Source organism: Cydia strobilella, chromosome 6 (assembly GCF_947568885.1).
Source record: "Cydia strobilella chromosome 6, ilCydStro3.1, whole genome shotgun sequence".
NCBI lineage: Eukaryota > Metazoa > Arthropoda > Insecta > Lepidoptera > Tortricidae > Cydia > Cydia strobilella.
The window spans coordinates 10,928,509-10,952,579 of record NC_086046.1 but is presented as its reverse complement, the minus strand read 5'-3'; the positions used below and the strand labels follow the sequence as shown (position 1 = coordinate 10,952,579).

General features: G+C 40.4%; 1 protein-coding gene across 1 annotated transcript in view; it reads right to left on the bottom strand.

Annotated features, from left to right (window-relative positions):
* Positions 1-24,071, bottom strand: part of LOC134742125 (uncharacterized) — a 161,954-nt gene that overhangs the window by 1,799 nt on the left and 136,084 nt on the right. The window contains exons 113-132 of the mRNA XM_063675087.1: positions 23,678-23,992; positions 21,575-21,901; positions 20,562-21,491; positions 20,147-20,449; positions 19,757-20,068; positions 19,157-19,474; positions 18,780-19,082; positions 18,206-18,667; positions 17,767-18,123; positions 15,530-15,733; positions 14,838-15,020; positions 13,892-14,080; positions 13,036-13,800; positions 12,121-12,318; positions 11,284-11,478; positions 7,732-9,831; positions 7,260-7,642; positions 6,502-6,681; positions 5,505-5,775; positions 2,187-2,431 (exon numbers count right to left, since the gene is read on the bottom strand). Coding sequence (XP_063531157.1) covers positions 2,187-2,431; positions 5,505-5,775; positions 6,502-6,681; positions 7,260-7,642; positions 7,732-9,831; positions 11,284-11,478; positions 12,121-12,318; positions 13,036-13,800; positions 13,892-14,080; positions 14,838-15,020; positions 15,530-15,733; positions 17,767-18,123; positions 18,206-18,667; positions 18,780-19,082; positions 19,157-19,474; positions 19,757-20,068; positions 20,147-20,449; positions 20,562-21,491; positions 21,575-21,901; positions 23,678-23,992 — 8,540 coding nt within the window. The remainder of the gene's footprint in view (positions 1-2,186; positions 2,432-5,504; positions 5,776-6,501; positions 6,682-7,259; positions 7,643-7,731; positions 9,832-11,283; positions 11,479-12,120; positions 12,319-13,035; positions 13,801-13,891; positions 14,081-14,837; positions 15,021-15,529; positions 15,734-17,766; positions 18,124-18,205; positions 18,668-18,779; positions 19,083-19,156; positions 19,475-19,756; positions 20,069-20,146; positions 20,450-20,561; positions 21,492-21,574; positions 21,902-23,677; positions 23,993-24,071) is intronic.

Below are 24,071 nucleotides of genomic sequence, written 5' to 3'. Positions count from 1 at the left end.
TGACATCAGAGGGACACACATAGAACAAGTAAACAAATTTAGATATTTAGGCAGCTTAATTACACAAGACTCCAGATGTACAGAGGAAATAGTATCAAGGATAGCAATGGCGAAAACAGCTTTCAACGCCAAAAAACATTTGCTTAAAGGCTAGGATCTCTAAGAGTACAAAAAAACGCCTAATTAAGATATACATCTGGAGCATCGCTTTGTATGGGTGTGAGACGTGGACAATGCGGCAGAAAGATAGGAAGCGATTAGAGGCTTTTGAGATGTGGTTGTGGAGAAGAATGGAGAGAATAAGTTGGACGGAGAAAAAAACGAACGAGGAAGTGCTGCGAATTGTGGGAGAGAAGAGAAACCTGCTGAGAACCATAGAAAATAGACGAGGCAGAATGATAGGTCACTTGATAAGACACGACACTTTCTTTAACACTATATTAGAAGGCAAGATAGAAGCGAGAAGGGGCCGCGGAAAACCACGAGCAAGCTACACACAACAACTGAAAGCGAAAGCAAATGTCGTGTCTTACAGGGACCTAAAGAACCTGGCCGAGGACCGAGAAAACTGGCGCATACTCCACCGACATGAGCCATGCTCTTAAATTATGATGATGAGGACTGGTAACACTGTTGTCACTTATGACTAGAGGTTTTTTGTTCATGGGTTTTTAATCATAAATATTAAATATTGATTCTGCTCTCTGACTTCTCTTAGTAGAGTTTCCTCTTTTTTAGGGTTCCGTACCTCAAAAGGAAAAAACGGAACCCTTATAGGATCACTCGTTAGTCTGTCTGTCTGTCTGTCCGTCTGTCACAGCCTATTTTCTCCGAAACTACTGGACCAATTAAGTTGAAATTTGGTACACATATGTAAGTTTGTGACCCAAAGATGGACATGTAACGTAAACAAATTTATTTTAATCACGGGGGCCACTTTAACTTGGGGGGTAAATGAGAAAATAAAAAAAAAATATTATTATAAAAAAACAAAAAACCCGACTGCACACTAAAAAGAGGAAAACAAGCCCCACAAGAATATTGTTTAATCAAATGCTTAATAAAACCAAACCATGGAATACCGTTTAAACAATATAAAATGCACTATGAAATGTGTTCGTAATCGATAGTTAAATAAATAAAAACTTATTCTAAATACAAACTAAATATAATTTATAAATGTTGATGGTAAGTATCGCAGGCGGGGACCAACAGAGGGTTACTTATAGTCATTTTGGTTGTTGGTTGAAATCTGAAAATCTGAAATAAGTTTTTATAACTATCGATTACGAACACATTTCATAGTGCATTTTATATTGTTTAAACGGTATTCCATAGCTTGGTTTTAGCATTTGATTAAACAATATTCTTGTGGGGCTTGTTTTCCCCTTTTTAGTGTGCAGTCGGCTTTTTTGTTTTTTTATAATATTTTTTTTTATTTATAACTTTTTAACTGTTTTATTTAACGAAAATTTTGTAGATTATTATGTAAGTATACGAATAAATGTAAAGAGAGAAACACGAACAAAAAAGAACACGTTATTACTATATAATTTTCGCTTCGGACGAGGAAGTATCGAAAAAAATCACTTAGAAAAGTAGACCGTCAACGACGTGTGCCCTCATGTGTGTGCCCGCGTTCGGGTTGTAGACTCAAGAATATCCCCCTCCGTACCGCACCGCGCGCCACAAGGCAGGCCACGCCCTCTTTGCCGGTTTACACTCGAAAAACATTACCCTCCTCCTTTGGCAGTCGGGTAAAAATAAAGTTGGTCAAACTATATCGTGTTACATAGCAAATGAAAGAGCTCATTGTGAGAATTTCAAATATAATTTTTTTTAATTTTAAGATAAATAGTTTAAAAGTTATTCAAGAAAATAGGCAAAAAATGACCATTCCCTCCCCCTTTATCTCCGAAACTACTGAGTCACAAATTTTGAAAAAAATACACGAAATAGACCTTTACCTATAGATCACCAGAAAACCTATTAGAAATGTGCAGTCAAGCGTGAGTCGAACTTAATATCTTAGTTTTTGGACCGACCCCTACGGGTTTTTTAAAGACATTTCACATAAAAAATACATTGTTTAAATTGTGTAATGTACGGAACCCTTGGAACGCGAGTCCGACTTGCACTTGTTTTTACGTCTCGCGAAGGAAAGTGTAGGTACATGAATGTCGTACCGGTTGACATTTTCCAAAGCAGACTCGTATGTTGCACTGGAAGCGTATGTTGTCGCTGCTTGGGAATTTGAAAGCATTGAAGGCGGCGCGTAGCGCACTGCCGTCCTCGCTGCGTTCCCAATCGTTGAAAATGGTGGCGTCAGTGGCGCAGCCGTCCGCGTCTGTCACCGTGTACTCGTTCTCCACGTTCGTCGATGCTTCGCTCGTCTTCGCGATACAGCTGCGTGCAAAACCGCCGTAGATACCTTCGAAACAGAGAAATCTATCAGTTAGTGGTTTTCATTTGTGGGTATTGGGACCGTGCACGAGGATATCGCCACACAGCGGTTGCAACTATAGACCCGTATTTTGTCACAACTACTTATTAAGCGAGAAGTAAGTAAATCGTAATAATTTCAGTGAAAACAATGAACAGAAAACTATTATAATCTGAGTCGTGACTGAAATAGTTTAGCTTTTGTAAATACGCGTACCGTACCGTACCATAAAAAAAATGTAATAAAAGTATGAAGTTCATGGCCTTCACTAAATTAAAAAGCTACATTGTTTCACTCCCTGGAGTGACGAAAGTCGCACTTTCCTCACTCCAGGGAGTGACGAAAGTAGGCTTGTTCGAGCTGCTGAGGTGAAAAAATACTTGTACAATTAGCCTCATGCATGAAGTTTATATTTGAACGAAATATTTTTTATTCGTATTTTTGTTACCCTTATATCATGTTACGAATGCATTCCCGTTTAAAATGATAAATAAAGAGTACAAAAATTTGCCCGCGAAAAGCTAGTGAGCGAAACGCTCGAAACTTTACATGACGTCACGCGTTTGACAGATTAGTTCACATAAGTGTCATTAGTAGCAAACGTCAGTTGGACCGTCCAACGTGTGACGTCATCACGATCTGTCGAATCGCGCCAAAAATTATGAGCGTTTCAACCGCTCAACATTTTTCAACATTTGAATATTTTTTTAATAAAATCATGTGAATGTTTACAAAAGTATTTTTATTTTTTCCGGTGTTCAAACGATATAAATTATGATTACAAAAATAAAAAAATACATGCATGGAGCTAATTATTGAACCAATTTTTGGAACACAAAAACATTATCTACCCGACCACGACAAAAAAATGGTGTGGAAACTTGTAAGCTTCTGAGCCCTATTTCTAGAAAAAAGGCTTCGTTTTTGGGACATGGGGTTGTATACCTTTTTAGTGTGGAATGGTGTCATATTTGATTACTGTCACTATTGTTTAAACCCCATTTAAGACCTAAAATCTGTTTTTGGAATCACATTTTTTAGTCCTAAACATTTTTCCTCCGTTTATTTTAGTAAATTTGATTTGCATAGCACTCGTATACCAAATATGGATCTACTCGCCGTAAAGCGATCGCAGCGCATAAGGTGGTAAAAATAGCCACTAACAGGAGTTAGCGTCTTTAACATTTCATACAAGAAATATGGCTCGAAATGGAACTTTAATTTACGATTAATGCTTATATATTCATTTAAATTGTATGGCGTAAGGGACCATTGTAATCTGTATAAAATGCTTAATATAACTAACTTATTTGATTTGATAATTATTAATACTGTATCCGTGTAAATAGCTTTGGAAATACCACATTATGATTATTATGAAATCTTTTTGTAAAAGATAAAATTGGGTATAGTAAGTTAGAGAGTTAAAAGACAGACATACCTACACCATCGCGGACTTTTTTGTAGACCAATGAAAGAGAGATAATTCCACCATACATTGTGTTGTTATAAATAATAAAGTTAATTCTAAAATCTCCATTAAAACATTGTCCGTTAGAGAAGCCCAGAAAATAGTATCAGCCTGGCTCAGCTCCCTTACGTATGAGGATATAGAGGATCTCATGAAAGTAGTCAAGTAATTATATTCACTCAACAACACACACACACACACACACACACACACACACACACACACACACACACACACACACACACACACACACACACACCTAAACAGTACCTATACATCCAAAATTGCACATGCATCACCTGTAAACCTAAGTTTAGTTATGTATGTAGTTTTAGTTTCACCCTGTCCTAAATTTAGCTTTGTAACTAGTATTATTGTTATTACCTACTCATTAGTAACTTCTTTAAATTTAAGTATAGTGTCTTATTGGCATTTCGCACAAATCATGTCACTGATATGTCGTGTCTGGATTGGTTACCTACGTGACAAGCTACGCCTAGTGTAGGAACCGGTACAACCGTCATTGTAAATGCATAAATGTACATAAATTGTCCCTTAGTTTTAAGACCAGTTAATTCTGTTTCTGCCTAATTCTTTGTGTACAATAAATGATTTTTACTTTACTTTTTTTTATCAGTATTTAAACCCGTAACCCTACTTTCTGTGTTTAAGTCGCAGTCGAGTAAAATGTTTTTATTCATATTCCTATTCCTCCAAGTTTCCTATTATGAGAGTATCCCCTGAAAGGGTATAAATAAGCGCTAAATCAGGATTCAGAAATTATTTTCTATAACAAGATGTATTTTTTCCGCAAAGATATCTAGGACTTTTTTGTGTATAATTTAATTAGCTTTAAACATTATTAAATTCTACACAAAAACAGGCAACAGCCTTACACCATATTTTCATAGAGAACGTATATTTAGAGTAAAACGCAAATTTCTCTAGGACGATACACATTTTCTAAGATGGCTACGATTCCTCGAGGTCCCCAAATGTCAAATAGTGTGGACATGAAAAAGAGACCTTTAATTAACATATTATGTACTAAATTTCATTACTGTCCAAGAGATTTCGAGTTTAGTCCTAATCCGATTGTGCTATAATGTTTATTGTTATAAATATCTGTCTTGTTTATGATAAAAAGATAAATTTTTTTAATGATTCAATTGGTGTTTCCATAGTTTTCAAACGTGGCTGTATGCCGAATGGGCTTTTGCCTTTCACGTCTTTACGACAAACAATATTAGCTATTTACGATACAAGTGCGGAAAAGAGGAAATTCGAAACGAGTGGCGATAAATTAAAACACGACCGCAGGGAGTGTTTTAAATCGACACGAGTTGCGAATTACCTTTTCGCACGTGTATCGTACAACGTTTTACAGTACATATGGCCCTTTAAACTTTCGACATATGCACGAAAAGTGCTCATTCCCGCACTAGTGCGAAAAAGTAGCACCATATGTACTGTAAAACAAATTACCGAACGGTATTAAACAAAAAAAAACTTGCAATATTAAGTAAGACGGGGAAAACTTCAAAATATGCGTACCTAAACTTAATCAAAATAGCTATCGGAAATACTTACTTGACGGTTGGACATCAACTTGTAAGACGAGGTTCTCTCCGATCTCTGCAGAGCTAACTTCGTCACCAGTCCTTGAGACGATGCGCATTGAACACGTGGGTGGTGGGCCAGTATTTGCGATTGTACCAGCTGTAGTCAACATGGACACATTGAACGCCAGCGTTACGTTCTTTTCACCCGTCTGGTATATACACTTGATGTGGAATGCCTTTGCGTTTGATGTTAGTAGTGTTGGGTGAATCTGCATCACGAGCACGAAGCTGGCCATGCCCTGCAAGAAGTACATTAAAACATTAAAGTGCAGGAATTCATTCTTAAAACCTATATAACCTCAAACGACGTAAATACGCCACCCTCGGCAGATGCTACATTTTTGAGGTGTTTGGGGTCGAAACGACTTTACAAGGACCTAGCGACGCGCCTTATAGACGCCACAGGTGACCAGAGGATGGCCAGTATTTTGCTCAAAGGATAAGCAGTGTCATCCAACATGGCAATGCGGCCAGCCTTCTGGGCACACTGACCATCGGCAGTGACTTGGGGGACGTTTTTTATTTATAAAGCCTTTACTTTGTTTATTTGTAGTTTATATTATTATTTTTAAGTTTATTTATAATTTACTGTTATGTGCTGTGTAATTAAGAAACCATATTATAAAAATAATAGTTGAAATACAATTATTTAGCTACCAATTCAATACATCCGCGGGTGTAAATACGTAATAGTTTTTTTGACCCGAGACTTGATATTTAGAGCCTATAGGTACTTACCGTTTTTTTTTTAAGTTAAAATACTAAAATCTTTGTTAGGTTTAATGTAACCCAAAATTATTAAACAATTGACGTAGCAGGGTTGGGGCCTACTAATATTTATATGATTGAAGTAGACATGTATGAACTTTATGCATACCGCGATATTATCTTATCACGAAGCTGCGCATGTGTTTAGGCAGCTTTACATTTATTCATTTAATTTAATTCAAAATGATTGTACTTACATTAACGTGCACCAAACCGCAATCTCCAAAGTGCACAGTGAAATCAATAAGTTCTTCGTGCTCGGGAATATGTACAACTAGTCTACAGCGTTCATCTTTGCTGTATCCCTTTACGTACAAAACTCCATTAAAGTCCTTGATCTTCAGGCTCACTTTTACAGCGTCAGCGAGACAATGCACCTAAAAAATGTGTTATTTATAACATATGTATACAAAAGTCCCTACTCTGTTAAGAAATAACAAGCCGAGGATCTATCTTATCTATATCTATCTTTGGCGTCGAATTATATTTACTTAATAAGAAATTTATAACTGTCCAAAAAATTACCTTAATACCTATTTCATGCTTATAAATTAAATATTTTTTTATTTCTCATGCTCTGAAAGAGGGTCATTGTTGGTCTAAAATGTGTGCAGAAAATGATACGTGTCTGCACTAGAGCATTTTACGTTCGAAGTAAGATTTTTTTAATTTTTTTACGATAAACAAATCAAATTTTAGTTTAAATGGGTTTGTTATACAATTTCCATTCTGATATTTGACTCTCCATTCCAAAAATAACAATACTTTTGCCTGAATTGTTAATTGAAAGTACCTTCAAGAAGTACTATAAAAATGTATACTTAGTCATGTTTTTACAAAAACCACATGCATTTTAATTTCCTCGTATTCGAAATGAAAAGTAGAGTGTTTAACTCGGGTGAAAGGCATCATTTCATCCCTTGGTTAACAAACTACTATAGATTAGTTTACGTACTTGCATGTCCGGCAATGGGAAGTCCGTACGATAGTTAGGAGTGGTAGCGTTGCAGTGTTCTTTCGGGTTTCCGGTGTAACCGTTGGCACATGTGCAAATGGAGCGATGCCCCTGTGCGGTGCAGATGGCGTGTAATCCGCAGGGCTCAGCATCGCAGGCTGGTATGCAGATGCTGTTGCGACATGTGGCGCGGTCGTCGCAGTCGGTGTCGGAGCGACAGCCCGCAATAGGCAGGCACTCGTCGCCACGCAGAACAAGGCCGCGACTTGCGTCACATACGCAGCGTCCGCGTGAGTCCACAATGCGGCCCTCTGACTCGCGGCATGGAACGCATTCACCGTTCGCATCCATTGCTTGTCCTTCTATGCATACCGCAGTAGGTGCTGAAAAATGACGTAATAGTTTGCAATTATATTGATATGTATTCAAATAAATTGATTGCATTATACTCGTAAATAATGTTAAAACTTACGTATATTTGGTGTGCATTCCACTAAAGCATTTCCTCTATATCCTGGTAAGCATTCGCAAACCATTGTCCTAACAGGAAGCGAGTCGACCACTCTACATTCTGCGTTATTTCCACACGGGCTTGTCTCGGTACAAGGTTCGACGCACTTAGCATTCAGACACGCGGTTCCTGCTGAACATTCTGAATCGGTAGTGCACTGGGGTTTCGTCGTTTTAGTGCAGCCTTGGTCTGTACTCTGGTAACTGGGTGGACAGACACAGTGCACCTCGTGAAGATGTACCCTGCACTTTGCAGGTTGTTCGCAGGTGTTTGCTGTACAGGGTTCTATGCACTGTGAGTTAACACATAATCTATCCGACGGGCAGTCCGAGTTCGCCCTACAACCGATAGGCGTACAGCCGATAGACGGGTTACCGGTAGTTCCAATTTTACAGCGACACGAAGCTCTATGGTTGGTTCCGTAACATTCGGCCGATGTTCCACATATTTCGCCGTCCACTGAACAAGCTGGAATACAGCGGTTATTGATGCAAGTTTCGTCGTCTGAACATTGTGAGTCTGATCGGCAAAGAACATCGTAGCACCCAGTGCGAGCATCGCCGATGAATCCTGGTCGACAAGCGCATACTGGCTTATGATTCTTAATTTGGCAATCTGTGTTTGGACCACATTCACATGGATTCTGACAAACCGAAGATATGCAGGCGTGATTAGACGTGCAGTTAGTATCAATTTCACAAGCGACGTCCGAAAAAGTAGTGAATGGGCGGCATAAGCCTCCTCCGCTGCTAATGTAACCAGGTGGACAGGTACAGATCATAGTGCGAACAGGCAATGTGGGTGAGACTTCACACTGCGCCGGTGTGGCGCATGGTTTAAGCACTGAACAAGGATTAACACATCTCGATGATAAGCATGCTGCTTTAGGTGGGCAATCTGCATCAACGAAACATTCTGCTATAATTTCAGGTTTACATTCTACATAGGGACTTCCAATAAATCCTTGTTCACATTTACACACTGCAATATGATTGCGCACTAAGCAAACTGCGTTGTTTCCGCAATTAGTTTTCGAGTAACATGGGTTAATGCATCTGTGGCCGCGGCATTCTTTGTCTAGAGGACAATCTCCATTTGATCTACATTCTATCGCATTACATCCTTCATATGCGTCTCCTTCGAATCCAGGTCGACAGCGGCAGAGTGGTTGATTTCTTTCGACGTAACAATCAGCATTTGGTCCACAGTTGCTATTCAATAAGCATGGGCTAACACAATTTCCATTCACACATGCTTGATTTGATTCACATTCTGAGTTGGAGCGACAACCAACAGTGCGGCAAGTTTGATAAGGATTTCCGTCAAAGCCCTCGCGGCATGAGCACGCCGGACGATGATTGCGTACAAAGCACTCTGCATTTTCTCCACAATTACATGGGTTCCGACAAATTCTGTTAACGCATGATTCATTATCGCTGCACTCATCGTCAGACGAACAACTGGGAGCAGGAAGTTGTGTAGGTCTGCAGGCGCCGCCGACATCCGGAATGTAGCCTTCAGCACAACGGCATATCAATGTGCGGAAAGGTACACTATTCGATACGGTGCATCTTGCATTAGCCTGGCATGGTTGTAATTCTGCGCAAGCTTCACGACATTGATCTCTGAGGCATGCTTGGCCACTTGGGCAATCGCTGTCCATTATGCATTCAGGCCCAATGATGACTTTTTCGCAGTTTGTTAGAGGATCGCCTATAGGGAGTGCTGGAGGACACTTACAAGATGCAGCGTGGTTTCGTGCGAAGCACTCTGCATTACTTGCGCATGCACTGCGCCCTTCTGTAGAACAGGCATGTCGGCAAACTCCTTTCATGCAAACGCTGTCATCATTGCAATCGGCATTAATTTCGCATTCTACTGGTTGACATCTGGTGTATGGATTGCCATTTGTGCCAGCTGGACAGCGACAGTTTCCTCGGTGATTTCGCCCGAAACATTCGGCGCTTATGGAGCATGGAGCCTCAACAATACAAGGATTGACGCAAGCGCTGTTGTAGCATGTATCGCTGTCAGGACATTCAGAGTCTGATGAACATCCAACTGTAAAAAACAAAAAATAGTTATTTGTGCAACAAGAGAGGAGTTGGTTTTTCTTGCGAGTGTTTATTTTGAGCCCCGAGAAAGCGAAAAATCCTATAATTGAATCACGAACGAAGCGAGTGATTCTAAGTTAGAATCTTGAGCGTAGCGAGGGACTCAAAAACACGAGATGTAAAATAACTTTGCTCTCGTGTTGCACATATAATTTTTCACCTCAGTAGTGAGAACATATTAAAGGTTAAAAATGTGTTATTTTCTATAAAACCGGCCAAGTGCGAGTCGGACTCGCACACGAAGGGTTTCGTACCATTATCTATAAAAACGGTCACCCATCCAAGTACTGACCCCGCCCGACGTTGCTTAACTTCGGTCAAAAATCACGTTTGTTGTATGGGCGCCCCACTTAAATCTCTATTTTATTCTGTTTTTAGTATTTGTTGTTATAGCGGCAACCAAAATACATCACCTGTGAAAATTTCAGCTGTCTAGCTATCACAAATCACGAGATACAGACGAGACAGAGACAGAGAGACTGGTGACAGACGGACAGACGGACAGCGAAGTCTTAGTAATAGCAAAGATAGATATAACTTCGTAATAGATGGATACAGACTAAGGAAAAAACGTGCCTCGAAAATCAAGAAAATTTGATTCTCGTTCAGAGGGCGCTACTAGCTTTGACCTACTGTCGTATAGATGGCGTTGACGGTTTCGTTTGTTATTTAACAATTTTAACGCATATCAATGAAAGAACATGGGTCATAATCATAAAAATAATTAATGCAAATAAAAAAAATCATTTATCCATATTTAAATACATTTTATCGTATTTTTATAAATCTTCATTTTTAGTTCTAAAGTGTGTCGACAGATGGCAGTGAATTTACTGGGGTTACAAAATTTACTATGACAGTACCGCTCTAGTATAAGTTACTCTATGGTAATATGGTCCCGTTTTTACCCTTTGGGTACGGAACTCTAAAAAGGGACCTTATTATCGATGGCGCCGATACGCCATTATAAACGATGCTCCGATATAAATACAATGCCGCGCGACGCTGTGCGGCGTAAGCGCCATCGACAATAAGGTCCCTTTTAATAGAAAATGCCCCAAATATATTTCGAATTACACACAATAATACTAAGAATAAATAAATAAAAAAAACGAATTTGTAATAGAAGTATGAAGTGGCAGTTCACTAAATTAAAAAGCTACTTTGTTTCATTCCCTGGAGTGAGGAAAGTCGCACTTTCCTCACTCCAGGGAGTGACGAAAGTAGGCTTGTTGCAGTTGCTGAGGTGAAAAAAATATTTATATTTTTTAACTTTTTAACAAATTTGTCAAAAAGTTTCCGGAAAGTAGGCATTCCTCCTGTGGGCAATATAAAACTTCACGGCAGGTAAATTTTCCTAAGATTCTCGTTATACAGCATTTTTTAAAGCAGAACCTACCTTTAGTGCATCCGATGTACGGGTTGCCAGAGTAGCCTGCTTCGCAGTAACATACGGGATGGTGTCGTACAACATTGCACTCTGCATGTGATCCACACGCGCACGGTTCAGCGCAAGCGCCATTTATGCACGCTTGAGACAGGGGACAGTCCGAGTTGGCCTTGCATCCCACTGGAACCACTTGAACGTCTGATGCTGAAATATACAAAATTGTTTGTTTAGTGGACACGCTCAGAAAAGTTTAATTTATCATCAGATGGAACAGTGTGATATTGTTAACAAATAACATTATAAAAATAAGCCTTAAAAGTAGACTTTAAAATGTAAGAAATTGGGTTGTACAGAAACAGAAAGCTATTTATGATTTTTATGACGTTAAAAATGAGCTTTTTTAGCTAGGAACAAGCGCTGGTGGCCTAGCGGTAAGAGCGTGCGACTTTAAATCCGGAGGTCGCGGGTTCAAACAATTCAAACCCCGGCTCGTACCAATGAGTTTTTCGGAACTTATGTACGAAATATCATTTGATATTTACCAGTTGCTTTTCGGTGAAGGAAAACAGTCGCTTTCGTAAAAACTAGTGCCTACGTCAATTCTTGGGATTAGTTGTCAAACCGGGCCCCAGGCTGCCATCAGCCTTGGCAAAAATGCCGGGATAACGCGAGGAAGAAGAGAAGAAAACGGAGCTTTCCATAATGTTCCATTTACTACAAACGCTGGTTTTCAGGCAGACCCTTAGTACAAATTTTAATCCTTCACTCGATGTCTACTCGATGTTTAGTCATATTGCGCGTAACATTTATTTGATAATGTGAATAAATTTTGTTTTAGGAACTTACGTGGTTGACATCTAACACGAGCATCACCAGAAAATCCTCTAGGGCAAGAACATTGCGCCTTGTGGTCAATAACTCGACACAGTGCGCCTTTGCCACAAGCAGAGCTACATGGGTTTATGCATCGACGATCCTCGCAGGCACGCTCTGGGCCGCATTCGTCATCGTTGTAACATTCCCATATAGATGGCAGTCTGGGTTCTAAAAATTAAATTAGAATTTGAGATACCCATTTTTAATCTATATATATAAACGTAAAAATCCTGACTGACTGACTGACTCACTTAAATCAACGCCCAGCCCAAACCGTAGGACCTAGAGAGCTGGATTTTTCAGAGTGGGTAGATTTTATAGGCATATTATTAGAATACAGGAAAAGTGATTTCAGCGTTTTTAAAAATTCATCCCCTAAAAGGGTTAAAAAGGGGTTGAAAATTTGAATCCATTACAAATGCTTTGAAACTTCTTAGAAAGGCATTGTATAATATTACAAAAAAAAGTTATTTCAACGTTCTTAATAATTCAACCCCTAAGGGGGTTAAAAAGAGGATGTAGTTTATATGTAGTACAAGTTTTCGTTTAAGCTAGGAACATGAAACTTGGTAAAAGGGCATTATATTATAATAGACGAAAACTGATTGCACCGTGTTTGTAAAGTTTTTATTAATAAAGTTTGCATAGGGAGCGAACATTTTATTTTAATAGTGGACTTGAAAATCTAAGTGTTGAGAAGGATGAAACTTCGTACTTTGTGAAAGACAAATTTCATGCGTTGTATAATTATTAACAAATTATTAACCGTCCCTACTGATATCTTTTGCTGCATAATGTTACAAATCCACGCGCACGAAGTCGCGGGCAACAGCTAGTTACTACATATACTAATTACAGATGGTTTGTAATTTTAAAACACCTTACCTAAGTTGCATTCTGTTCTCGGGTTTCCAGTGTATTCAGGTGGACATGAACAACGGGAGGCATGGTCGATAGATTCGCAAAGGGCGTTGAGTCCACACGGGTCGGCTCTGCAAGCTTCGACACAGCTGCCGCGGCGACAAGTTTGACTATTCGCGCAGTCTGAGTCTGCTGAGCACTCTGCATCGGGTGGCGCGCGGCAGCCACTATCGGGGGCCACACGTCCTCCATCCGGACAGACACAAGCCACAGCGCGCAATGGCAATACATCGACCGTTTTACACACAAGCCCGGTTTCGCATGGGTTGCCCACACACAGATCTACGCAGCGAGTGTTAACGCACGCTAGTGGACCCGAGCAATCGGAGTCGCTTGTGCATTCGGGGCCGACGTCGTAAGAGGCACAACCAAGCGAGTAAGGATCACCGGAGCGCCCAGGTGGACACGAGCAGACCGGGCGATGTCTTTGAGCTGTACATAGTGCTCCAGGCGCGCAAGCGCTGTCGGAACAAGCGGGGCGGCAAACTCTATTGAGGCGGTCGCAGATCTGCGTATCATCACAGTCTTCGTTATAGTGGCAGACGGCGGAGATGCAAGCTCGTCGTGGGTCGCCCTGTGTTCCCGCCGGGCAGCGGCACGTAGCCACGTGAGCGATGGCCTCGCACGTAGCATCCCGACCGCAAGGTGATCCCAGTATGCATGGGTCTTGGCAGTATCCGTTAATGCAGGTCTTGTCGAATGGACAATTGTCATCGGATGTGCACTCAGCTAAAAAAAGGAGATAATGTTTCATTAGAATTCTGAACTGAATGTAAACATTGACTTATTGGACATTAAGTAGTGTAAATTGGAATCTTACGTGTATAACAAGTGCGGGCTGGGTCTCCGGCTGTTCCGGGCGGGCAGTGGCAGCGCGCGCGGTGTTGCAAGGCCTCACACAAGGCGCCGGTGCCGCACGCTCCAGCGCACGCTGACACGCATTGCCGATTTACACACGCTTCCGCGGAGCCGCATTCTGAATCCGTTGTGCATTGAACGTCTGGAAGGCCTAGATATATAAAAAACAAAGTTAGTATTAAAACAAAGGATGGAAGAAGCTTTTATGAAAACATTGTTACAGTGCTCCAAGCTTGGGCAGCTTTAAATTCCACCTAAAGCAGTGGCTTATCGAGCAATCGTTTTATAGCTATGACGAATTCATTGCGTGTAAGGCATAATGCTTACTAATTATCATATGTTAATTCCACCATTTGCGGTATACATTATTATATTGACAATTATTATTAAAACATTTAGTTAATTATTATTAATCAGAACTGTTTGTACCTAAGAACTAGATCACTATTATTGGGAAATCACTATTATTAATTATTTATTATTGACTCGTAAATTGGTTTTATAAATAAATTATTATGATTATGATTATGATATACCTAAACATTTAAGTACTGTTATAAAACAAACCTAACATAACGGACAGACAACATTAAGCTTAGGAATAGGGTTCCGATTGTCACCCTTCGGGTTCCGAACCCCAAAAATTTGCATAGTGTAATTGATGTGTACTTATGGCTAAATTGTTTGATTTAGGCAAGCTGCCTTAGGGCTGGGCAAAGGGTGAAAAACTATAATAGGTGTACTACTTAGGCTACTTATATACACCGACCCACGGATAAAGACAAAGGTAAAGAAAAAAAATTGAATTGAATTGAACACATCTCCTCGTCACCGCAAAGAGTCTTCGTTACATTGCAACATTTTCAACTATTTCAAGCAATGACACAAACGTATGCTATACTACTAACCTGGCAAACACGCAACTCGAGAATCGCCCTGTAACGGCGGCACGCAAGTACAGGAGGCGCGATGCGCGCGGCCGCGGCACTCGGCGCCCACGCCGCACGCGCCGGGCCCGCACACCGGGACGCACCGCTTTGAGGAACACGTCTCCTCGTCGCCGCACTCTGAGTCTTCGTTGCATTCACCTCCTAAACACCACAAGGTATAATTAGGTGGTGTGTTTAATGTTCCATAACGGAACGCGAGTCTGTATTACTAATTGCAGTCTTTACTATTTTTACTCACCTTTGGATATTAGATAATCTTAACATTTTTTTATGCTACGCTAAGTTATCTTCTTATTATATTTAACATTTTATTACATGGCTAGGAAAAATTTACTAGACGTACCGTGTACTTTGACTAGCTAAAAAAAGTAATAAAGAGTATCGTGTATCTAATTTATACAGTGGAAATTTGTGTATATATACAATAGTGCATATTATAAAACATGCTATATTATACCCACTCATTTTATTTGGGTTCTTTTTTTACATTTCAGTGTCGTCGATGCCATTAGAAATCGCACCTGCACTTTAAACAATAAAATTTTAATCATTAGCATTATACTTGATAATCATATTATTACAAAATATTTTATAGGTAAACGAATAGGTGCGAATAGTCGAATGTAGACTCTACTGTGAAAATAACTTACTTGGACTACATTGGACGGACGCGTCACCCGTTAGTGGTTTAGGGCATTCGCATACTAGTGTTCGGAACGGTAGAGTATTGGCGACACGGCACACAGCGCCTCTCCCGCATGACGTAGCGTCGCAAGGATTCTTGCATTTGCCTTGCAGACATGCCAAATCGGAGCCGCAGCCAGCGTCAGTTTCACATTCCACGTCATCAACAACTAGAAAAAAACAATTATATATAAAATAAAACTATGAAAACGGATTATATAGCGTATATTGATTTTATAATTAGGGTTTATTATCGACTCAGGGCTGACCTGGACTCCCAACATAGACCGATTATGTAATAAACTGGCCTCGGCGTGCTTTGCTCTGTCTAGGCTTGCCCCGACGTTGTCTACTGACAATCTCAAAAAAGCATATTTTGGATATTTTCACTCAATCCTCATACAAGGAGTAGATCTATGGGCCACATCCGCTGATCGAGATAGACCATTTAAACTACAAAAGCGAGCATTACGAATCATTGCTAGAAAAACGGCCGATCACCCGGCTAGGGACCTGTTTAGACACCACAAAATCTTGACGCTGCCCAGTGTATACATACTGACCGCTTGCCTATACGTTAGAGCAAATACGCACAACTACTCAGCTTACGGTGTTAGAAGCAATAGGCGTCGCGCGCTAAATCTACTCGCGCCCCCGCGGCGACGGTTGGCCAAGGCCCGAGCATCTCTCAGCGTCTTTGGGCCCAAAATATACAATAAAATTCCAATTGACATAAGAAATGCAGGCAGTGACACAATTTTCAAAAATAAATTAAAGGCGTTACTAATTAAATGTGCTTGTTACGATATAAATGAATTTGAAAACCTAAGTGATAATTTGCAGTATTAGTAGTAGTGGATATTTGTTGCATGCATCTTTTGTTTGTAATTTAATCGAATCGATGACACTGACATTTTGTAATTTAATTATTAATTTATAACATTATTCTATGATTATTAACTTGAACCAATAACTGACATATTGAAATTGTATTTAATTATATCTATCGTACATTTAAGTCTAATCTTAAAGCACTTGGAAATATTACGTGTAAAAAATTGTATTATTTTTACCAATAAATAATCTGAATCTGAATCTGAATATAATACATCCCGACGTTTCGAACCCTTTACAGCGTTCGTGGTCAACGGGTGACTGAGGAAAAATTACAAAGTGTAAAAATACCCACATACTAAAATAATGAACAATCATAGACTATAAACTTTAAGGCTGGTTGTACATGCAAAATCGGTTCATAAGGCTAGTTATACACTACAATTATTTTCAAGTAAAGATATATATATACGCGATAAAAACTACGCCGGCTCCAACCTTACACCACGGACCCGAGAAAATTTAATTCCCTCCTAAATTGTAGGAGGGTATCCCAATATGGGACCGGCAACAAACTCGGCGGCGAGTTTTTATCGCGTATATATATATATCTTTACTTGAAAATAATTGTAGTGTATAACTAGCCTTATGAACCGATTTTGCATGTACAACCAGCCTTAAAGTTTATAGTCTATGATTGTTCATTATTTTAGTATGTGGTATTTTTGCACTTTGTAATTTTTCCTCAGTCACCCGTTGACCACGAACGCTGTAAAAGGTTCGAAACGTCGGGATGTATTATAAAATCAATATACGCGATATAATCCGTTTTCATAGTTTTATTTCATGAGTAACTATCGCGGTAACCGAAGACAATTATATATATTTTAAATGATACATTTTATCTTTTATGTAATGTTTTTCTTTTATGTATTTCATTTTATTGTATGTTAACAGCACTATAGGTATTTATAAGTAATGTTTTTAATGAGGGCTACCGCGTTTAATTTCGCCGCTAGGGGCGCTAGTGTAGATGGAGCTCTTTCAAAATGTCAAATGCATAGAAGTTTGGGGGGTTTTTATCGCGAATTTTCACTCCTTATTAATAATTGTGGTAAATCTTTGTCCATCTTTGATTAATCATGGTAAACACTAGATTTAAGAATTAAACAGGTTGAAAAAATAACGTATTGATTTAAAAATAAATAAGCATAGAAGAATATTGAGATCTGTTTTACTGGACCTACATCAACAGTGGCGCCAACTGGTGAGCACAAAAACGGTAGCCCTCATTGGTTCGGAAGAATGAAAGAATTAAACCTTGTTAACTGAAAGAACCTTGTTGAAGAATTAACTGAAATAAATTTACCTCGTCGGCATTCAACGTTCGGGTTGCCTACAGTACCGCGCGGGCATTCGCAGACAGGTGAATGGCGCGTGACAGTGCACACCGCGTCCGGCGCACAAGCTCCGGGACAAGGGTTCTGACAAGTGCCTCCACGGCACGCCAGCCACGTGGCACAGTCGTCGTCTACTGTACATTCGGCTCTATGGCAGGCCGTCCAAGGGTTGCCACGAGCTCCGCTGTCACATTCACACGTGGCAACGTGTCCACGCGCGACACAATGCGCCTCCGTGCCACAACGAATACGCGGACACACCTTTACACAAGACCCACCATCGCAACTCTCGTCGTATGGGCAGTCGTTGTTGCTGTGACATTGCACTGTGAAACATATTTGAAATGTAAGCTTTAAACGTTCAAACAACTATATCATTTGTAGTGAGTGAATGATAGATGTTTATACCTGAATAGCAGCCAGTATAGGCGTCGCCTTCGTATCCTGGCAAGCAAGCACAGCGAGCCCTATGCTGTCTAGCTATGCAACGTGCGTTGAGGCCGCAATTTGAGGGTCCGCATACAGGAGAGCAACGAGAGTCGACGCATGCGGCATTGTCGGCGCACTGGTCATCTCTGATGCATTCTGGTACAGGTGCGGGTTTGGGTATGATGATTCGTTCGCAACGTACAAATGGAGAGCCCGTGTAGCCATTGGGACAGGAGCAAACCGCCGAGTGCCGCACGCCTGAACAAATCGCATTTAATCCACAAGCTCCGACGCATGGATCAGTACATTTTTGATTAATGCAAGCGCGGTCTCCAGAGCAGTCATCGTTAACAACACATTCCGGATAGGTGCAGAAACCGTTGCGGCATGTTCCGTGTGGTCCACATGGGTTAGGATCACATGGGCCCATACTGGGTTGCACTGAAATGAGAAAAATATTGCTTAAAAGTGAGGGGACACTCCTTTAATTTTATTTTATTTATTTAAGTAAACCCAAAGGTCTCTACGTAATCAATACAAGTAGGTATATTACCATCCAGCTGTCTACATCCTAGGAATGGATTTCCAGTTGTTGGTGGTGGGCAGGAGCAAATTGGCGCATGATCAAACACACGACACTCTGCACCGTTGCCGCATGCGCCGGTGCAGGGATCGACGCACCGGTTTCGCACACAAGCACGATCGCGCGGGCACTCTGAACTGACGACGCACTCGGGTCGACAGCCGCCTGCGGCTGCATCGCCGCTGGTACCTTGCGGGCACGAGCACACCGCATTTTCACCGACGGCAGTGCACAAAGCTCCTGGACCACAAGGGGATGGATCGCACGGCGGCACTAAAAATACAATAATGAAATTCAATACCTAGAAATCAGTATTATTAGTTGTGTTTTTTTTTAAATATATTTACCCGATTTGAGCACTTCTTCACATCGTACAAAAGGATTGCCCCTTGTTCCCGGTGGACAAGAACAAGTTGGTAGGTGGTTGAAAGTTTCGCAATCTGCTCCTATGCCGCAACTGCCGATGCAAGGGTCACGACAGTGAGAACGTACGCAAGCGCGCGAAGGTGAACAGTCCGAGTCCGCCAAACATTCCGGTCGGCAACCCGTATACGGGTCACCGCGGAGACCTGGTTCACATTCGCAAGATGCGCCTGTGCCTCTGGTGCGACAGATCGCCCCAGGCCCGCAGGGTGACGGATAGCAAGGATCGTCTTTTGGTTTCTCTGAAACATTTGAATATCAAAAATAAGATACATTTTCTCGAAACGCTCTAGTATTAGCAAAATTGTAGGAAGCGCTTTTCGCAAAGCGACCTAAGAACGTTCACGCTCACGTAAATTTTGGGATAAACAGCTCACTCAGTTTCACTAGTAAAACCCATGCCTAAGTTTTAAAAGCGAAAGCCGAGCTTACCGTCTAACCTAACCTAACATTGTTTTTTTATCTAGCAACACATTCGTAATAATTTAAAGGACAAAGCAATCTTTTATTTGAGTCTGTCTTACGGATATCACTAATTGGACGACATTCAACAAGAGGGTTTCCAGTAGTAGAGGGGGAACATTCGCAGCGAGGTTCATGGGAGACAGGCGAACAGATCGCGCCACGACCGCACGCGCCGGGGCAAGGGTCTATGCAGCGACGATTGACGCAAGTGAGGCGCCATTCGCAGTCAGTGGAACTCAGACATTCAGGGCGACATAAAGGAGGCGCTCCAAAGTAATTCGATCGGCATCGACATTGGCCATCAATGCAGTCTGCGTTCGGTCCGCAGTCGGGACATCGTGTGACAACCTTAGACTCTACGTCTGTGGGTGCTGAAAAGTATATGCAATATTAGAAAACAGTTTTCAAATGAACGATATGATAAAACTTATTTATGTAATATATTTTACCTGGTGAACAATGAACAAATGGATCTCCAATGAAGTTTATTGGACAAGAGCAAATAGGCGAATGCATTCTAGTTTGGCAAAAAGCTCGGAGGCCACATACGCCTGGACAAGGGTCGCGACATTTGTTATTTCGGCAGGCGCGATCTGCTGGGCAGTTGGAGTCGGTGCGGCACTCGGGGCGACAACTGGTCTGATCGGAAAGCGCGGGTGGCCGGCAAGAACAATGCGCCACGGTGCCCTGTGCTCGGCAAATGCTGTTTGGACCGCATGGATTTGGAGTGCATGGGTCAGTTACCGTTGGAGCTAAAAGAATAAACGATTTTATGAAACAAGAAGATTAAAAAACATTACTGTACCAAGTATGTGATATTAATTGATATAATATTACGGATAAATATTTCTTGATTAGTCTTACCTATGACAGGGCGACATGCAATAAATGGATCGCCTTTTAGAGGAACGGGACATTCGCAAATCGCAATGTGATTGTAAACGTTACAAATTGCATCTAAGCCACAAGCATTATTGCATGGGTTGACACATTTATATTTAAGACAGGCCTGTTGTTTCGAGCATTCATTATCGTTTATACATTCAGGCCGACATTCAATGAAGGGGTTTCCTTGATATCCGGAAATGCATGAACAAGAACCGTTAGAACAAATTGCATTGATTCCACATGGAGATTGCGCACAGGGATCTAGCGGTAAATCTTTTTGAGGTTCATTAAACGGATAGCAATTGACAAACGGATTGCCGCTATAACCAGCTGGGCACGTACAAACAGCGAGATGATTCATTGCTCGACAGTCGGCAAATGTCCCGCAGGACCCACGACATGGGTCGACACACTTTTCTCGCACACATGCCTTGTCATTAGAACAATCCTCATTAATCGTACATTCGGGTGCGCAGTTTGGTGGCGCACCGGTGTAACCTTGCAAACAACTACAAATAGCTGATCCAGCAACGTCTCTGCATGTAGAATATCTACCACAAGGACTAGGTTCACATACAGGTGGTTTTGGTGGTGGAGATGCTACTGGTTTGATGCATCTAACAAATGGATCTCCTTCAAAGCCAGGGGCACAGGTGCAATAAGGACTATGATAATGTACTCGACATTGTGAATTTTCTCCGCACGTTCCAATGCATGGATCTACACATTTTTGTCTTATGCAAGCTTTGTTTGGAGGACATTCCGGATTCGTTACACACTCAGGTCGACAATTAGGAGGGCTGCCGAAATATTGTGGTAAACATGTGCACATAGCTTGACCGTTCAATGCTTTGCACGTGCTGTATGCTCCACAAGGAGATGGGGTGCAAGGATCAATAGGTGATTCTGAAATAAATAAAAATGATGTTTATTAAATGAAATAAATAAAAACTGATATTTATAAGCATACGATCGTTTAAACTCATTACCTTCTCTCAAAATGCAACCATCATAAGGATTTCCCACGTATCGATCGAGGCAAACGCACATAGGATAATGATTGACCATTTCACACCGAGTATTTGATCCACATAAGCCAGGGCATGGATTTTGACATTTGTTATTTATGCATGCGAGATTTTCTGGACAATCAGAGTTAATTAAACATTCTGGCCGGCAACCTTCATATGGATTACCGAAGTAGCCACTAAGACATGTGCAGCTGCCCACATCGTTACGCTCTTGACAAATCGCGTTTGGCCCGCAAGGATTAGGAACACATGGTTGAGTTGAGGTGGGTGGTTTCCGATCTGGTACTGAAATAAAAAAGTAAGCTATTTTTACCCGACTGCTAAAGGAGGAGGGTAATGTTTTTCGAGTGTATGTATGTATGTATGTACGTATGTCTGTTTCTTTGTGGCCTCCTGTAGCCTAACCGGCTTGATGGATTTTGATGTATGAGGTATCGTTAGATTCGTCTTGATCACGGGAGTGTCATAGGATACATTTTATTCCGAAAGTCCTACGGGATACAGAGATAATATTTCCTATTTCTAGAAAAAGGCTTCGTTTTTGGGACATGGTGTATAACTTTTTAGTGTGGAATTTGATAAGCTTTCTTTTCGCCATACACAGTATTCACATTAAACCCAGATATTCCGAGATAAAAAGAAAAACCTAAATAGATTTATACTTTTCATGATGGCGTTTGAGCCCCGTGGTCCCCGAAGCTCCAATTTTATGACACGCAAACAGGGATCCCTGAAATTGTAGGTATCAACTTTCATTACTGTCACTATTGTTTAAACCCCATTTAAGACCTAAAATCTGTTTTTGCAGTCACATTTTTAAGTTTTACACATTTTCCTCCATTTATTTTAGTAAATTTGTATTGCATAGCACTCGTGTACCAATTATGGATCTACTGATGTCTATTTTATTGAAGTCCACTCAATAGTTTACGCGCTAGAAGTAAAAATATGATTTACTATTCGGCGCCCTCTCAAGGCGGCTGTATTAATTTTTCTTTAATAAAACAGGTGTAAACAGGTTGTGAAGGGCATGAGGAATCTACCGATATGTCACTTTAAAAAATCCGTCCAGTATCCTGAGCTACAGGGTGTACTGATTTTCAGTATTTAAACCCATAACCCTACTTTCTGTTTAAGTCGCAGTAAAGTAAAATGTTGATATTGGAGTAGAACGTGTACAAATATATAGACAAAAGTGGAATTCATATTCCTCCAAGTTTCATATTAAGAGAATATCCCGTGAAAGGGTATAAGCGCTAAATCTGGATTCAGCTATTATTTTCTATAACAAGATGTATTTTTTCCGCTAAGTTATCTAGGACTTTTTTTTGTAGAATTGAATAAGCTTTAATGTTGTGTTACACCATATTTTCATAGAGAACGTATATTTATTTATTATATTTAGAGCAAAACCCAAATTTCTCCAGGATGGTACACATTTTCCAAGATGGATGCGATTCCTCGAGGTCCTCAAATGTGAAATAGTGTGGACATGAAAAAGAGACCTTTAATTAACATGCAAACCAAATTTCATATCTTTGCAAGGATTTCGAGGTGAGACTTAATCCGATTGTGCTATTAGGTAGGTATTTTCGTTGGTGGCGGTCAAGTTGGTCCCCGTCTGCGATACTTACCATCAACATTTATAAATTATATTTATTTAGTATTTAGAATAAGTTTTTATTTATTTAACTATCGATTACGAACACATTTCATAGTGCATTTTATATTGTTTAAACAACAGCTATGGAATACATAGCTTGGTTGTAGCATTTGATTAAATAATTTTCTTGTGGGGCTTGTTTTCCTCTTTTTAGTGTGCAGTCGGGTTTTTCTTTTTTTTTTATAATAATTATTATGTTAATTCATTTTACTACCTACCTTAACATCTTTGGTTTTATTGAAATACGATGTATTAGATATTTAAAAAGGGGTAGAAAATAGATTCAGCTATATTTTTGCTATAAGTTCAGTTATAATTCGCTTTGACTAGGCATGATCATTTAAATACAAGGCAGTTTTTTTCGTAGTACTTGCTAGAAATGTAACTATGCATCATACCTTTAATTGGTAGACATTGATCAAAGGAGTTTCCTTCGTATCCTGGTTGGCAAACACATTGAGGTGAATGACTGATGACGCGACATATGGCATTTTGTCCACAAGCACCAGGGCATGGGTCTACACATTTGTTATTGATACACGCCTTATCGAAAGTACATTCACTGTTTGTAACGCATTCAGGACGGCAGAATGGAGGTGTTCCTATGAAACCTGTTGAGCAGGAACAGGACGGCGCGTCATTTACAGCTCGACAGATGGAATTAGGACCACAGGGCGATGGTTCACATGGAGCCTTTCTTGGTGGTTGATCACCTGAAATAATATATTTCTTATTGAATATTGATTCTCTCGTTTTTGTATTTCAGATGTTAATAGGATATTTATCTTTACT